Below are 18,128 nucleotides of genomic sequence, written 5' to 3'. Positions count from 1 at the left end.
TGAGTGCTGGGGTGGACACCGGATAGTCAGGTTGGACACAGGCCGTCTCCCATAATGGGGGTCACTGTCTGAGTAGGAGGGAGAACAGGAGTTAAATCCCCATTTTACAGATGAGGAAACTGAGGGCCAGATAAATGAAGTGACTTGCCCAAGGTCTGGCAGCAGACCAGCTTTGGAATTGCCTGGGCATCTCTCCCTATCATCATGTCTTCTGCCAATCACTCACTTTTGTTGTGTATGGGGCATCGTACTGAACGCTTGGGAGAGTGCAGTACAATCAGAGGACATCACCTCTGCCCTCAAGAAGCTTACCAGACAGATAATTGCTCTGGGCATGTCACCTGCCTCCTCAAAAATCTCCAGTGGTTGCTTGTCAACCTTCGTATGAAGCAAAAACTCCTCACTCTTGGCTTCAAAGCTGTCCATCCCCTTAACCCCTCCTACCTCACCTCCCTTCTCTCCTTCTCCAGCCCAGCCCGCACACATCACTCCTCTGCTGTCGCTCACCTTCTCACTGGGCCTCGTTCTCGCCTGTCCCACCGTCGACCCTTGGCCCAAGTCCTACCTCTGTCCTGGGCTTTATTCACTATGCCACACTGCTTCCCTGCATTTATCACAAACTATTTATATTAATGTCTGTCTCCTCCTCTAGACTGTAAGCTTGTCATGGGCAGGAAAGTGCCTACCAATTCTGTTGTATTTTACACTCCTAAGTACTTAGTGCAGTGCCCTGCACACAGTAAGTGCTCAATAAATACCATGACATCCTCATATCCTCCAAACTCTCTCTTCCCCCCCTTCAAATCCCTACTGAAAGCTCACCTCCTCCAGGAGGCCTTCCCAGGCTGAGCCCTCCCTTTCCCTTTGGCCCCCCTCCTCTCCTCATCGCCCCGACTCCCTCCCCCTGCTCTACCCCTTCCCCTCCCCACAGCACTTGTATATATTTGTACATATTTATTACTCTATTTTATTAATGATGTGTTTATATCTACAGTTCTATTTATTTAGATGCTCTACAGTTATGTTTATTTAGATGCTTTTGGTGCCTGTCTACTTGTTTTGTTTTGCTGTCTGTCTCCCCCTTCTAGACTGTGAGCCCATTGTTGGGCAGAGATTGTCTCTCTCTGTTGCCGAATTGTACTTTCCAAGTGCTTAGTACAGTGCTCTGCACACAGTAAGCTCTCAATAAATACGATTGAATGAATGAATGAATGATGGAATGAATGAATGAATGAATTAAAACCTTCTTGAAGGCACATCTCCTCCAAGAAGCCTTCCTTGACTAAGCCCTCCTCTCACTCCCTTCTGCGCCACTCTTACTTGTGTCTTCATTCATCCTCCCTCCCATCCCCACAGCACATATGTTTATATCTGTAATTTATTTATAATAATAATAATAATGTTGGTATTTATTAAGCGCTTACTATGTGCTGAGCACTGTTCTAAGCGCTGGGGTAGACACAGGGGAATCAGGTTGTCCCACGTGGGGCTCACAGTCTTAATCCCCATTTTACAGATGAGGGAACTGAGGCACAGAGAAGTTAAGTGACTTGCCCACAGTCACACAGCCGACAAGTGGCAGAGCTGGGATTCGAACTCATGAGCCCTGACTCCAAAGCCCGTGCTCTTTCCACTGAGCCACGCTGCTTCTCCGTGGCTATTTGCTATTTATAAATAGACTGTGAGCTCGTTGTGGACAGGAATGTGCCTGTCATTATATTGTACTCTCCCAAGAGCTTAGTACAGTGCTTTGCACCCAGTAAGCACTCAATAAATATGACTGAACGAATGAATACCATCCAGTGAGGGAGACAGACACTAACGTAGAAGTTCCTTGTGGGTAGGAATCGTGTCTACCCACTCGTATTGAATTGTACTCTCCCAAGGGCTTAGTACAATGCTTTGCACCCAGTAAACACCATTCACTGCTGGATGGGAGGAAGAGGAGAAAGGAGACATCGGACCCAGCCGCCAGGAGCCAGAACTGGTGGTCCAGCCAGCTTGGTGTCAGTTAGTCGCTGGTATTTATTAAGCACTTACTGTGTGCTGAGCACTGTACTAAGCACTTGGGAGAGTAAACTACAACAGAGTTGATAGACACATTCGCTGCCCACAGTGAGCTTACAGTTTAGAGGAGGAGGCAGACATTAACATAAAAAAAAGATTTGTAACGTTAAAACTTACAGATCTGAACATAAGTGCTCTGGGGTTGAGGGTGGGGCGAGTATCAAATGCCCAAAGACACAGTTTGGGCCAGTGAGGGGTGGGAAAAGGGACGACGGGAAGTGGCACGGCCTAGCGGAAAGAACCCGGGCCTGGAATTCAGAGGACCTGGGTTCTAACCCTGGCTCTGCCATTCTGCTGTGTGACCTTGAGCAAGTCACTTCACTTCTCCAGGCCTCAGTTCCCTCCCTCATCTGGAAAATGGGGATTAAGACCGGGAGCCGACACAGGGAGAGGGAGCCGGGAAAAAGAGGGCTTAATCAGGATAGGCCTGTTGGAGGAGATGTGACCTTAGGAAGACTTTGAAGGTGGGGAGAGTGGTGGTCTGGTATATGTGGAGGGGGAGAGAATTCCAGGCTAGAGGGAGGACGTGGGAAAAGGGTCGGCATTGAGAGAAGCGAGATGAGAGCACAGTGAGTTTGCTGGCAAAGTGTGTAAGCTGGGCTCTAGTAGGAGATAAATCAGCTAAGGTAGGAAGGAAGCTGAATGAATACTTTAGAGCTGATGGTAAGCAGTTTCTGTTTGATGCGGAGGTCGATGGGCAACCATTGGAGGTTTCTGAGGAGCGGGGAGATGTGAACTGAACATTTTTAGTTTTTTTTTTTAGAAAAACTATCCATGCAGCCGAATGAAGTGTGGACTGGAGTGGGGAGAGACAGGAGGCAGGGAGGTCAGCAAGGAAGCGGATGCAGCAATCCAGGCGGGAGAGGATAAGTGCTTGGATCAGCATAGTAGCAATGGGTGGATTTGAGCGATGTCGCGAAGGTAGAACCGCCAGGATTCGCTGACAGTTGAATATGTGGATTGAATGAGACAAGTGGAGGAGATAGAGTGCATCAGCCAGGCTCCGGTGCCCTCTGAGGGTTGGGGGATAGTTAGAGGCTTCTTCCAGGGCCTTCCAACCCATCTCCTCTGCCCTCCCATATCTGCCCCTCCTCCCCATCTCAAGTTACAGCTTCCTTCCAGCTGCAATCTGCCTCTTATTGATTCCCTCCTCTTACTTTGCAAATCAGAAGAGCAATTAGCCTGCCGGATGGTTCTCTGTCTGGACCTAGGCACTGCGGCCCTATTGATCTCCCATGGAAGGGAGGGGAAAGCTTAGGGCTTTGTTGAGGGGTGGGTGTCCATTAGCCCACACTGCCTCAGAGCAGAGCAGAGCAGAGCTGGCACTACTAGCCCATGATGGGGGTACTCTGCCAAGAGCGGATCACCCTGGAGGGCGGGGGGGCATTGCTATAAGCAGAATGATGTAATGGATAGGACATAGACCTGGGAGTCAGAAGGGCATGGGTTCCAATTCTGGCTCCGCCACTTGTCTGCTGTGTGGCCTTGAGCAAGTCACTTCACTTCTCTGTGATTCAGGTACTTCATCTGTAAAATGGGGATTAAGACTGCGAGCCCCATGTGGGACAGGGACTGTGTCCAACCCAATTTTTAAGCACAATAAGCGCTCAGCAAATACTATTGAATTAATCGAATGAGTTGCTGGGTCCTGGAGACTCCTTCGACAGGAGTCTGGGACGGGAGAAGGGGGAATGATGGGGGAGGGAGGGATGAGGAAGGGGGATGGGCAGGCTGGGAAGGCAGCCGGCTCCCTGAAGGCCTCGATGATTCATCTTGTGCTTCCCTGGACATGGGGAAAGTGCTGACCCCATGGAAGCTGGAAGCCGCCAGGAGAGAGGCCCAGTTTCCCCAGCCCCCCCGCGGCTCCTCCTTCCTCTGGGCCTTTGGGATCGGTCTACACGCAGGCCGTGCTCCATACCAACCAAGAACTCCGGACAGGCAGAGAGAGGCTCGCATCGAGACCACCCCAAAGTTGGGAGCGAGACCCCCAGATCCTATTTCCAACTCCACCTTGGACCGGACGGGGACCTAACAGCCCCTACCCCGGTGACTCATGGTGTCATGCAGCTGTTTGGGAGAATAAGCATGGCTTAGTGGATAGAGCACGGACCTGGGAATCAGAAGGTCATGGGTTCTCTGCCACGTCATTCATTCATTAATCATATTTATTAAGTGTTTACTGTGTGCAGAGCACTGTACTAAGCGCCTGGGAAAATACAATACAACAATAAATAGTGACGTTCATTCATTGATTCAATCGTATTTCTTGAGCACTAACTATGTGCAGAGCACTGTACTAAGCGCCTGGAATGTACAGTTGGGCAACAGAAACAATCCCTACCCAATAACAGGCTCACAGTCTAAACGGGGGAGACAGCAAAACAAAACAGAATAAGACAAAACAAATAGTCTGGCGTTCCCTGCCCACAACGAGCTCATAGTCCAGAGGCAGGGAGACAGACATGCATACAAATAAATACAATTACAGATATGTATATATAAGTGCTGTGGGGGTTGAGAGGGAGAGGGAGAGCAAGGGGTGCAAGTCAAGGCGATGCAGAAGGGAGTAGGGGATGAGGAAAAGTGAGACTTAGTCTGGGAAAGCCTCTTGGAGGAGATGTACCTTCAATAAGGCTTTGAAGGTTGGGGGAGTAACTGTCGGGTGAATTTGAGGAGGGAGGGCATTCCAGGCCAGAGGCAGGACATGGGCCAGGGGTCAGCAGCAAGTACCCCATGTAGACTGTGAGCCCCCATTTATACTGTGAGCCCATCATTGGACAGGGATTGTCTCTATCTGTTGCCGAATTATACATTCCAAGCGCTTAGTACAGTGCCCAGCACATAGTAAGCACTCAATAAATATGCTTGAATGAAGGAATGAACAGGCGAGATCGGGGCACAGTGAGAAGGTTAGCTCTAGAGGAGCAAAGCATGCGGGCTGGGTTGTAGGAGAGAAGTGAGGTGAGGTAGGAGGGGGTGAGGTGATTAAGTGCTTTAAAACCATTGGTGAGGAGTTTTTGTTTTATTTGGAGGTGATGGGCAACCGCTGGAGATTTTTGAGGCGGTGGAGGGGGGGTGTCACATGTCCTGAACATTTTTGTAGAAAGATGATCTGGGCATCAGAGTGAAGTATGGACTGGAGTGGGGAGAGACAGGAGGTTGGAAGGCCAGCAAGGAGGCTGATGCAGTAATTTAGGTGGGATAGGATGAGTGATTGCATTAACGAGGTAGCAGTTTAGATGGAGAGGAAAGGGCAGATTTTATCTATCTTGTGCAGGTAGGACTGACAGGATTTGGTAATTGATTGATTATGGGCCATTTGTTTGCTGCATGACCTTGAGCAAATCACTTTACTTCTCTGGGCCTCAGTTGCCTCATCTGTAAAATGGATATTGAGACTTTGAGCCCCTGTGGGACAGGGACTCTGTCCTACCCGATTTGCTTGTATCCACCCCAGTGCTTAGTACAGTGCCAGGTGTATAGTAAGTGCTTAGCAAATACCACAATTATTATCAGCCCTACCCAGCCCTAGTGCTAAGATCCTGGGCCTATGAGTCAGTTGGACCTGTATTCTGGCCTCACCTCGCCTCTTGGCTGCTGTGTGACCTTGGGCAAGTCACTTTGCTTCACCATGCCTCAGTTTCCTCCTCTGTAAAATAAGGATTAAATCCTGCTCCCTCTGACTTAAGCCCTTGAGCCCCATGTGTGACAGGGACTGTGCCTACCTGATTATCATGTATCTACCCCAGTGCTTAGTAAAGTGCTTGGCCCTGTAGTAAACACTCGACAAGCAGCACAATTTTTATTCATGTCAGCAGAGAGGAGAACAAAACAGGGATCTGCCCTAACCTAATCCACCCATGGTTACTTGGAAAAAAGATCAGGCCAGACCAAGTAGGATGGGCCCAACATTTGCTTTTAATTTATGTGGAGCACGTGCCCAATACACTGCCCTTGAAAACTATGGACAGACAGAGAAAAGAGGAAGATTTGACTCCTCCCCTTGAGGAGGTTTCTATCTAGTTCTGGGACATGTGTGTTTGTGTGTTTGTGTGTATATATTCATTCAGTCGTATTTATTGAGCGCTTACTGTGTGCAGAGCACTCTACTAAGCGCTTGGAATATACAATTTGGCAACAGATAGAGATGATCCCTGCCCAACAATGGGCTCACAGTCTAAAAAGGGGAGACAGACAACAAAACAAGTAGACAGGCATCAATACCATCATATATGGTCTGTGTGGTTATTTGGGGTGTATGTGTGTGGTCTTTGTGGGTATTTGGGGTGTAGGGGGGGGTTTCTGTGGATATTTGGGGGGCCTATGTCCACGTGCTTTCAAAAAGCCTCAAGTCGAGAGGATGTGCATGTATTTACATGGCATGTGGAGAAGTGAAAATAGTCTTCAGTCCAATGCCTCCCTAAATCTGATGTTCCTTAAGTATCACCCTAGCCCTTTCCCCTTCTGGAGAGGAGAATTCTCTGATCCAGAAACACAGACAGGGTTGGCGTCATGAGCGTTGATGGTGTCCGAACAGGGCTTCTTTGGATCTGACCAACGCGGTCTGCAGTGGGGAACGTGTGACAGTAGCCCCCGAGCTGGGCCCGCTCCATCCCAGAGAGCCGGCAGGAACGGACTTTGTCCTGGAAGCTGGGGGAAGCAGTTGGGGGCAAGCTGAGGGCAAGAGCAGGAGATGGGACGGGGTCTGGGGCTGGGAGCGGGCAGGCAGGCCTGCAGAGGGGCCCGGAAACTTGGCCGCGGCAGCTTCAGCCAGAAACCCTTTGGAAGGAAGCTTTGGTCTCTTGTGCAGTCGGGACCACCCTCCTTCCCTGCAGGCTCCCCAAGCTATTTCCATTTGATGTAGAGAGAGAAGCAGCGTGGCTTAGTGGATGGAGCACCGGCCTGGGAGCCAGGAGGACGTGGGTTCTAATCCCAGCTCTGCCACACGTGTCTGCTGTGTGACCTTGGGCAAGTCACTTCAATCCTCTGGGCCTCAGTTTCCTTATCTGTATAATGGGGATTAAGAGTGTGAGGCCCATATGGGACATGGACTACGTCCAACCTGCATACTTTGTAACTCCCCCAGTGCTTACAACGGTGCCTGGCACCTAGTAAGCCCTCAACAGATAATATAACCATAGAGAGAGAACAGTGCTTGGCACATAGTAAGAGCTTAACAAATACCCTCATAATCATCAGAGAGCAGAGGCAGAGAGCTGTGGCTGCTCAGTAGAGAAGCGGCGGGACCTGGTGGAAAGAGCACAGGTCCAGGAGTCAGGATACCTGAGTTCTAGTACGGGCAACGTCGTTTACCCCGCTGCGTGACTTTGGACCAGTCACTTGACTTTGATCAGTCAGTGCCATTTTTTGAGCATTTGCTTTGTGCAGAGCACTGAATTAGGAGTTTGGGTGTGAACTATACAGCTGGTAGCCACGATCCCTGCCCTAAAGAAGCTTATGGTCTCGCAGGGGAGAGAGACATTAAAATAAATTACAGGTAAGGGAAGAAACTGAGTACGAGACTGTGTTCATAAGTGCTGTGGGGGCCGGGGTGGGGTGAGTAGGGTGTGTGAGTACCTAAGTGCTTAGGGGTTGGGACTAAGTGCATGGGCGAGGCAGTAGGGAGGGAGAAGAGGGTGGGGGGATGAGAGCTGAGTCAGGGAGGACTAGAAATGATATGGAGGAGATAGGATTTCAGTAGGGCTTTGAAGATGGGATGCCAAGTGGGAGGGAGTTCCAGGCAGGAGGGAGGATTCATTCATTCAATCATTCCATCGTATTTATCGAGCACTTACCATATGCAGAACACAGAACACAGTAGTCAATGTGAGCAAGGGATCGACAGAGAGTGAGGGGAGAGAGGGGGACATTGTGTAGGTCGGTAATAGAGTGAAGTGTTAGAGTCTGGGTCGTAATGGCGGAGGGGTGAGAGTGGTAAGGGGAAAGAGAGCCCAGCGCCTTAAAGCCGGTGGTGAGGAGTTTCGGCTCGATGCACGGATGGATGGGTAAATTTTGGAGGTTCTTGAGGAGTCGGGAGAAGTGTGCAGAATGATTTTTTTAGGAAAATGATCTGGACAGCAGGGTGAAGGATGCACTGGAGAGGGCAGAAGTTGGGGGCAGGGAGGTCAGCGAGGAGGCTGACGCGGTAGGCGAGGTGAGAGGGGAGTGCTTGGATCTGCGTGGTAGCAGTTCAGACGGAGAGGAGGGAGCGAATTTTGGAGTTGTGGAAGTAGACTGACTTTATGTGTGGGTTGAAGGGGAGAGATGAGTCAGGGATAATGCTAAGATTGCCCGTTTGTGAGACAGGGAGGGCGGCTCTGTGCCTCAGTTTCCTCATCTCTAAGATGAGGATTAAAAAGCTGTTCTCCCTCCCCCTTAGTCTGTGAGTCCCTGCGAGACAAAAACTGTCTGATCTGATTATATTGTATCTACTCCAGTGGGTGGCAACATAATAAGTGCTTAATCATATGCCATGAGCAGTGTGGTTTAGTGGTAAGAGCCCAGGTTTGGGAGTCGGAGGTCATGGGTTCTAATCCCGGCTCCCTCACGTCAGCTGTGTGACTTTGGGCAAGTCACTTAAATTCTCTGTGCCTCAGTTCCCTCATCTGTATATATTTTCGTTACCCTATTTATTTTGTTAATGAATTGTACATCGCCTTGATTCTATTTAGTTGCCATTGTTTTTACGAGATGTTCTTCCCCTTGACGCTGTTTAGTACCATTGTTCTTGTCTGTCCGTCTCCCCCGATTAGACTGTAAGCCCGTCAAACGGCAGGGACCGTCTCTATCTGTTGCCGACTTGTTCATCCCAAGCGCTTAGTACAGTGCTCTGCACATAGTAAGTGCTCAATAAATACTATTGAATGAATGAATGAATCATCTGTAAAATGGGACTGTAAGACTGTGAGCCCCACGTGGGACAACCTGATTACCTTATATCTACTCCAGTGCTTAAAACAGTGCTCAGCACATAGTAAGCGCTTAACAAATGCCATCATTATTATTTTTATTATTACAAGGTAATTGGGTTGGAGAGAGTCCCTGTCCCACAGTGGCTTAGTCTTAATCCCCATTTTACAGATGAGGTAACTGAGGTAACTTGCCCAAGGTCATACAACAGACGGAGCAGAGCTGGGTTTAGAACCCAGGTCCTTGTGACTCCCAGGCCCAGGCTCTATCCACTAGGCTACGCCACTTGATGTCCACTCACCCCCAAACCCCCTTCCCTAGAGGCCCAGATGGGATCCCTCAGAGCTTCAGCTGCCTTTAGCCTCCAGCCAGCGGAGGGAGCGGGGCCTCTAGACTGTAAGCTCACTGAGGGCAGGGAATGTGTCTGTTTATTGTTATAGCGTACTCTCCCAAGAGCTTAGTACAGTGCCCTGCACACAGTAAGTGCTCAATAAATGCGATTGACTCTCTCGGGCCCAGGTGGAATGTGATATTCCCAATACCATTCCTGCAGGAAGAATTGGGCCCAGAGTTTCCCAGTCTGGACATGTGGGGGTAGCCGAGTGTGCTCACTTGGGACTGACCACTCTCTCCCAGTGAGGAGCATAATTCTGGGCATTTTGCCACCCGGCCCGTGGCCTGAGGTCCTTAGGGGGACAACCGGCTACCGCAGCAGCCTCCCGTGGGAATCTTGCTGGCTCCGGGTGGGGCGGGGAGGGTCATTCCGGGGCTAAATCCCTGCGCTATAAATACCCACCGCTTCCTTCGGGTGTCTAAGCGCTTCTAGGCGATTCAGGGAGGATTAAGGGGGACCTTGTCTCCCCGGTCATCAGCGTCCCTCGTGGCCTGACCTTTGCTCATTCCTTGCCCGGGACCTATCAGCTTGCAAGGCCGGCACCTAGCCACTCCAGAACCCATGCGGGGCCGAGTCTGGCTCAGACCGTTCTTTGAGCCGCCCAGCCCGGTATTTCATCGTGTCCCCTCCCGGAGGTTTCAGGGCCAGTGTGTTCCTCGGCCGCCTCACCCCCCTCCGTGCCGTGGCGGTCGTAGTAGCAGGGGGTGAGGTGGGTGAGTAGAAGGGGATCGGGGCGGATGGGGGAGAGGAAGGAGTGTGCCCAAGCCCCAGGACGGCGACTCTTGTGCGGAGCCGGCAGAGGGTCCCCCGAGGCTCCTGGCCCGTAGCTCTACGCATTGACTGTGTGCCATGACCAGGCCAGACCGAAGACAGTGAGGGATAGGTCTCTTTGTGATGGTATTTGTGCACTTACTATGTGTCAAGCACCTTTCTAATGGGGGTGGATTCAAGGTAATCAGATCAGATACCGTCCCATTCCCACATGGGGCTCACAGTCTTAATTCCCATTTTACTGATGACATAACTGAGGCCCAGAGAAGTGAAGTGACTTGCCCAAGGTCATGCAGCAGACAAGTGGTGGAGCCACTATTAAAACCCAGGCCTGTAATCTATTCACTACACCATGCTGCTTCACTTGTACCTCAGTTCCCTTCTCTGTAAAATGCTGTTTCTTTCCCCCTTCTTCCTCCTGCGTAATCTGTGAGCCCCATGTGGGACAGAGATTGCATCCTACCTGATTGTATTATGTCTACCCCAGCGCCTAGGACAGTGCCTTGCACAAAGTAAGCGCTCAGTAAATACAATTGAATGAATCAATGCTGGGCAGATGGTAAAGCCAGAACCAAAGAACAGTGATGATTATCCGGAGGCTGTGAAGGAAAAGAGAGCCCGCCCAAATGCAGCCTGAGAGCCCCCGGAGACTGTGCTAGGTGACCAAGCCTGGAGTTGGGGCCCTGGGAGCCGCACATGTAGAAACAGGCCAGGTTTCCTAGCAGAGGCTTCCCTCTGGGAATTAACAGGGCCGGACGGGACTCCTGGGGCCACCCTGATTTTTTCAGCAGGGTCTCCCTCCCCGCATCAGGACTTCCGCACCCCCATCTTATCACACCGTGTCCCTGCAGCCCCCGACCCCGGAGCCTCCCGGCCGCTTGCGGGGACCCCACAGCACCCTGTGGGCAGACCTCCTCACTGCCCTTCCTGACCAGCTCCTTTCCCAACATCATCGAAGGGCTGCTCTTCCAGCCTCCGGAGAGCCCTTGAAATCCCCAATTTACATGTATCCACCCTAGCGCTTAATACAGTGCCTGGCACATGGCATGCACTTAACAAATACCAGATTTATTATTTTTATTATCCTGCTTACTCCCCAGAGCTGGTCCAGATCCGCCCGCCCCACCCTCCCCGAACAAGACGTCCACACGGCTCACTCTCTGCCCCTCCTCCACTGCCCCAGGAATGGTGTATTAGGAACCTTTCCCATTTCGGTCTTTCTATTTGTTCATCATTTCTGCAGTGGATTAATCTCCATTTCCTTGTATACGTTTGCCTTGTTGGTCATAAGGAATGATATTTGTTAAGGGTTTACTGTATGCCAGACATTGTACTAAACGCTGCCCTAGGTACACATTATTCAGGTCAGACACCATCCCTGTCCAACTCGAGGCCCACAGTTTAGGATGGAGAACAGGTTCTTAATCCCCATTTTACAGATGAAGAAACTGAGGCCCAGAGAAGTTAAATGACTGCCACAGGTCACAAACAGCAGGCAAGAGGCAGAGCCAGGATTAGAACCCGGGTGCCCTGACCTCCGGGCCTGAGTTCTTCCCTCTAGGCCTAGCGGCTTCTTCCAAGCAAGACAGGGCCCATGGCTATTACTTTTCCTCAGCTTTTTTCATCCTAAAGCACAACGTTACAATTCATAAATGGTTTCTGATGACGGTGCTGATGATAGGCCGAGAGCAGGGGGAGGTAGGGCACCATCAAGAGGCCTCAGCTGCCTCTTTTTGCTGCTCCTTTTTTTGGTGAGTGTGTGATATTTGTTAAGTACTTACTATGTGCCAGGCACAGTACTAAACACTGGGGTAGATACACGGTCATCAGGTTGGACACAGTCCGTGTCCCACATGGGGCTCACAGTTTTCATCGCCATTTTACAGATGAGGTAACTGAGGCACAGAGAAGTTCCACTTTGCTCAAGATCACACGATAGGTGAGTGGTGGAGTCAGGATTAGAACCCAGGTCCTTCTGACTCCCAGGCCCGTGCTCCACTAAGCTGCACTGCTTCTCTGGCCCATTTGGCCCAGCTCTTGTGCCTTTTCCCGATCTCTCTCCCTTTCCCCCCCTGCGGCCCACAAAGACTCATTCATTCATTCAATTATATGTATTGAGCGCTTACTGTGTGCAGAGCACTGTACTAAGCTCTTGGAAAGTACATTTTGGCAACAAATAGAGACAATCCCTACCCAACAACGGGCTTGCAGTCTAGAAAAGGGGAGACAGACAACAAAACAAAACAAGTAGCCAGGTATCAACAGCATCAATATAAATAAATCCCTTATTCATTCATTCTCAATTAAAAGGCCGCAAAGGCTGCAGGTGCAGTTCTTTTCAGGAGACATTTCTGTATGAAGAAAATCTGTCCTTTTCCAGTTCCTATATTTCTTCATCAGGTCTTGAAGATCTTAGGTGGACAGATGGACGGGAGAGATTTCACAAAAAGCAAATTTCTTCTTTTTCCACCTGCACCGCTCTGTTAACGGGAAGATGCAAAAGAGAATTGCGGCGAAATGCCTCGCCGGAGGACCGTCTGTGTTGGAAGTAGTTGAGGGGGCTCTCCCGGGAGGTGGGAGCACTTGGGGACATTGGCCAGAGGAGTCACTTTTGCAAGGAGTTGCTTAAGTTGCCACTTTGTCCCCGGAGGGAAACTGAGAGCAGAGGCCCACAGCCGCCCAAACCTCCAGGGACTTGCTCTGCTGGCCATCCGGACTCCATGCCCCTTCTTCCTTCCTTCCTTCCTTCCTTCCTTCCTTCCTTCCTTCCTTCCTTCCTTCCTTCCTTCCTTCCTTCCTTCCTTCCTTCCTTCCTTCCTTCCTTCCTTCCTTCCTTCCTTCTTTCAGTTGGAATTGAGCACTTACTGTGTGCAAAACACTGTACTAAGCCCTTCGGACAGTTCAATATAACAACAAACAGACACCTTCCTGCTCACGACGAGCCCACAGTCTAGAGGGGGAATAGACTGTTTAGGGTTGGAATGCAATGTAGACCGATTATTTTGCCATCTGGGGTTCTGCAGTAAATTAATCAGTGGGTGCAGAGCACTGTTCTAAGCGCTTGGGAGAGTACAGTTCAACAGTCAGCAGACACGTTCTCTGCCCTCTGCCCACGTTCTCTGCCCTGGTGGAAAGAACACAAACCTGGGAGTCAGAGGACCTGGGTTTTAATCCCGGCTCCGCCACTTGTCTGCTTATGTGACCCTGGGCAAGTCGCTTTGTTTCTGTGTGCCCCAGTTACCTCATCTGTGAAATGGGGATTCAATACTGCTTCTGTGACCTTGGGCAAGTCACTTCATTTCTCTGTGCCTCAGTTACCTCATCTGTAAAATGGGGATACAATACTGCTTCTGTGACCTTGGGCAAGCCACTTCATTTCTCTGTGCCTGAGTTACCTCATCTGTAAAACGAGGATTCAGTACTGTTTCTGTGACCTTGGGCAAGTCACTTCATTTCTCTGTGCCTCAGTTACCTCATCCGTAAAATGGGGATTCAGTACCTGTTTTCATGAGCCCCATGTGGGACCTGATTATCTTGTATCTACCCCAGTTCTTACTACCAGGTTTGGAACCCAGGAAGTGTTTAACAAATAGTACAATTTTTAAGGAACATAGAGTTTAGAGGGAGTAAAAATGAGGCAGTGGCAGGCAGAGTGATGGGTTTTCAGTTGCCTCTTTAATCAAAAGTGTAGACGGTAAGCTCAGTGTGGGCAGGGAGCATGCCTATTTACTGTTACATTTTACTCTCCCTGAACTTAATACAGTGCTTGGCACCCAGTAAGTGCTCAATAAATACGATTGAATGAATAATGAACGTTGTCTGGTGTGTAAAATTGCGGGTGGCAGGGCTTCCCATAATAGCAGGGTCAGTCGAGACAGAGCATGTTGGGGCGGCAGGGAGTGATCACCAAGGGTGATCCATTGGTGGTCCCATCCCTCCCCTCCCTTCGCTGCAGCAGGGAGCAGAGGTGGGCTGGGATGGGACCACCCCATCCCCACTCCCCGACCCCTGAGGTTTGGCTGAAGGGCTTGGTCTGCAGCCCTACGAGCTCACGGCTGAGTCCGCGCTGGGCAATAATAATAATAGTAATGGTATTTGGTGCTTACTGTGTGCCAGGTACTGTTCAAAATGCTGGGGTGGATACAAGCAAATCTGGTTGGACCCATACCCTGTCCCACTTGGGGATCACACTCTTACCCCCATTATACAGATGAGGTGACTTAGGCCAGACAAGTGAAATGAGTTCCCTAAAGTCACACAGCAGACATGTGGCGGAGGTGGGATTAGAACCCAGGTCCTCCAGACTCCCGGGCCCAGGTTCTATCCATTACGCCACGCCGCTTGCCAACACCCACTGGTCCACAAGTCGGGGGCCAGTGGAACACTTACCTGGCAACCTCGGGGGAACCGGTCCTCTCTGCCTGCCCTGCGGAGGCAGTGACTGCAGGATTTGCCCAGCAGAAGGGAGAAGGGTCCGGCGGGATGAGCCAGTGGATGGACCCACCGGCGCAGGGCGGTGGGGCCGTGGTCGGGGAGCGGGGACTGAGCGCGCCTCCACCCCTGTGTCCCTCGCAGGCCGCAACGAGCCCCTGAAGAAGGAGCGGCCCAAGTGGAAGAGCGACTACCCCATGACTGGCGGGCAACTGCGCAGCAAGCGGGATGAGTTCTGGGACACCGCGCCCGCCTTCGAGGGCCGCAAGGAGATCTGGGATGCTCTGAAGGCCGCTGCCTACGCCGTGGAGGCCAACGACCATGAACTGGCCCAGGCCATCCTGGATGGGGCCAGCATCACTCTGCCCCACGGTAAGCGGGCGGGGAGGGTCAGGGGCGGGGCGAGAGGAGCTCACCGGGAAAGCCTCGCCCCTCCTCAGAAAGCAACGGGGGCCGCCCATCTCCCTCCTCGCAGACAGAAATTCCTGACCTTTGGTTTTAGGCTTCTCCACGGGCTTTCTCCAGCTGACACATCCACTCAACTCACTTGCTCCTTCCCATTCAGTAGAAGTAGTGGTGGTAAAGATATTTACTGAGTGCCCACTGGGTCTAACACACTGTACTAAGCGCCTGAGAAAGCACAATAGAAGCCTGAGGCACGTCCCTTGTCCACAGGGATTTACATTCAATCTGGAGAAACAGACGTGAAAATATCTTCAGATGGGGTAAACCAAATAAATACGTTGACCGTACAGTCAAACATACTTTTTGTTTTGCTGTCTGTCTCCCCCTTTTTGGCTCTGAGCCCGTCGTTGGGCAGGAATCGTCTCTATCTGTTGCCCAGTTGTCCATTGCAAGCGCTTCATCCGGTGCTCTGCACGCAGAAAGCACTCAATAAATATGATTGAATGAATGAGTTCTGGCAGAGGGTATAAAATACAGTATGTAAGGGTCAGCTCACCCCCTTCTCTCCTCCCAAGATCAACTTCTAACTAATTGCTCTGAACTCTCACCTCTGTCTCCTCGCTTGGGCCATTCCCTTGAACTCCTGCCTCCCTCCCTCCTCCCCACATCAGCCAGAACCTTATCCCTCCCCATCTTGAAAGCCTCCTTAAAATCCCACTAATTTTATCCCCTTTCCCACCTAGTCACCCAAATCCTGCTTTGCATTGCCCCAGTAACCACCTCAACTACGCTCTAATTTATACCCATCCTCTAAATTTAAGAGTATGTGGATATTCAAATGTAAATTTGTTTATTCTGAGCACTGGGGTATTTTATCCCATCCTGTTTGTTCTATCCTTATCTGATCTCTGCTCTTCCTCCTGCTCCCACTCATTGTAAATATTGTGTGTGCCTGTCTGATGTCATACTTTTGCAAGGGTTTAGGTCAGTGCTTTACATTCAGTAGGTGCTCGATAAGGCCATTATGGCTTAGTGGAAAGAGCACCGGTTTAGGAGTCAGGGGACATGGGTTCTAATCCCGGCTCCACCACTGGTCTGCTGTGTGACCTTGGGCAAGCCACTTAACTTCTCTGTGCCTCAGTTACTTCATCTGTAAACTGAGGATTAATACTTTGAGCCCCATGTGGGACAACCTGATTATCATGTATCTACCCTAGCTCTTAGAACAGTGCTTGGCACATAGTAAGCGCTTAACAAATACCATTATCATTATTATTATTATTAGAGGTAGGAGTCTACAGGGGATGATGGGGTCTTTCTGAACTGAGCTCCCGATCCTGCTCATCCCAGATCTTGGACTAGACCTGAGAGTTCCCAGGCAGGGCTGCTTGGAGCCTGATCCCTCATGATCCTTGTCCCCCTCAAAATCCTTGCTCCCCTTTTGCCCCCTCCCTCACAGTGCAAAGTTGGCGCCTAGGATGTCTGCTATCCCCACTACTATGGCGGAGGAGGCTGTGGTTTTTGAAGGAGGCACTTGAGAGGGGACAGAGAAGCGGATAGAGAAGCAGTATGGTCTAGTGGATAGGGCACGGGCCTGGGAGTCAGAAGGTCATAGGCTCTAATCTCCGCTGTGTGCCCTTGGGGAAGTCGCTTCATTTCTCTGTGCCTCTGTTACTTCATCTGTAAAATGGGGATTAAGTCTGTGCGCCATATGTAGGACAGGGACTGTATCCAGTACGACTTGCTTGTATTCCCTCCTCTTCCCCCCAGTGTTTAGTACAGTGTCTGACACATAATAGCTTAGCAGATACCACAACTATTATTATTATTATTGTTAACATGAGCCCAGGGCAGACCCGGGGGCGCCCCTAGAGTAGTGGGAGAGGGGCGGCTGAAGGACGGGGGGTATCGGGGCTCTGAAACAATGGCGAAGGGGGCCCGGGCCACAGTGGTCTGGGGGCGATCGGTGGAGGCAGGAGGGACTTGGGAGGGCCGAGGTGGCACCAGGGTGGCCGGGGCCCCCTTTCCTGAATTGGTTGGATGTTTCCCCCAGGCTCCCTGAGCGAGTGCTACGACGAGCTGGGGAACCGCTACCAGCTGCCCGTATACTGCCTCGCCCCACCCGTCAACCTGCTCCTCGAGCGCGGCAGCGGCGGCGAAGGCGACGAGGACGGCGGGGAGCCCCCCGAGCCCGCCCCCGGCACCAGGCGAGAGTTCCCCCTCAAGGTGCGCCTGTCCACAGGCAAGGACCTCCGGCTGGACGCCAGCCTGGCCGACCCTGTCGGGCAGCTGAAGCGGCAGCTGCACGCGCGGGAGGGCATCGAGCCGGCCTGGCAGCGCTGGTTCTTCTCGGGGAAGCTGCTGACCGACCGCACTCGGCTCCAGGACACCAAGATCCAGAAGGACTTCGTCATCCAGGTCATCGTCAACCAGCCACCGCCGCCCCACGACTGAGGCGCCCCACCTTCCGGGGAGAAGAGGAGCGGGGGCCCCCACCCGGGAAGATCCCTGGGATCTCCCGGTCAGCCTCGACCCCGTCCATCCCCCCGGCTCTGGGTGCTGACGGCCTCCCGGGGGGCTGGAGGTGTGGGGGACAACAGGACAGGGACACTATTCCAGATGGAGCTGGATCTCCTGGCCAGGGGTTCCACGGGGCAGCGCTGCCAGCTGCCGGGCCCAGGGTGGGGTCTTTGCCGGTTTCCGGTTCTGCTGAAGCCGGCTGACCTTTCCCCTTTGGATACCGCCAGCCCGGATGCCCGTTAAGGGCTGTCGTGCACTCTGCTTCGAGGCTCGGTGGACCCCAGATCTATTAGCCCAGCAGCAGCTACAGTAGCCGGTTTCCCGTCAGGGTCCGGAACAAGCCGCCTTCACTGCCCGCAGTCACCCCGAGCCCCCGGCGGAGGGCCACGGGGACCAGGTGGGGGGACCGGGGAGGGCCTCCCCCTGGCGCCCGGCCCTTGGGCGCGGAGCGGGGCCGGGAGTGGTGCAGGGGGCTGGCTGGGGCGTTCCGGCAGGCTCCTGGAAAAACGCCTCTTCCCCTGCCCAGGGGCACGCTGGTGGGGGCCCCTTGGCCCCGTCGGGCCTCTTCCACGGTGGGGCCCTGGGCCCCAGATCTTTGCCTATTTATCAATAAAGCCTTTTGTTTCTCTGC

The 18,128-nt window shown here is 52.0% G+C and overlaps 1 protein-coding gene across 1 annotated transcript in view; it reads left to right on the top strand.

Annotated features, from left to right (window-relative positions):
• The window catches only part of UBTD1 (ubiquitin domain containing 1), a 48,402-nt gene extending 30,274 nt beyond the window's left edge, over positions 1–18,128 (top strand). Inside the window, exons 2-3 of the mRNA XM_029059241.2 lie at positions 14,717–14,944; positions 17,031–18,128. Of these exons, the coding sequence (XP_028915074.1) occupies positions 14,717–14,944; positions 17,031–17,431 (629 nt within the window). The 3' untranslated portion in view covers positions 17,432–18,128. The remainder of the gene's footprint in view (positions 1–14,716; positions 14,945–17,030) is intronic.

This window comes from Ornithorhynchus anatinus, chromosome 3, assembly GCF_004115215.2.
Source record: "Ornithorhynchus anatinus isolate Pmale09 chromosome 3, mOrnAna1.pri.v4, whole genome shotgun sequence".
In the NCBI taxonomy this organism is placed as follows: Eukaryota; Metazoa; Chordata; class Mammalia; order Monotremata; family Ornithorhynchidae; genus Ornithorhynchus; species Ornithorhynchus anatinus.
Note: the sequence above shows the minus strand (reverse complement) of the source record. Positions and strands in the feature narration are given on the sequence as shown.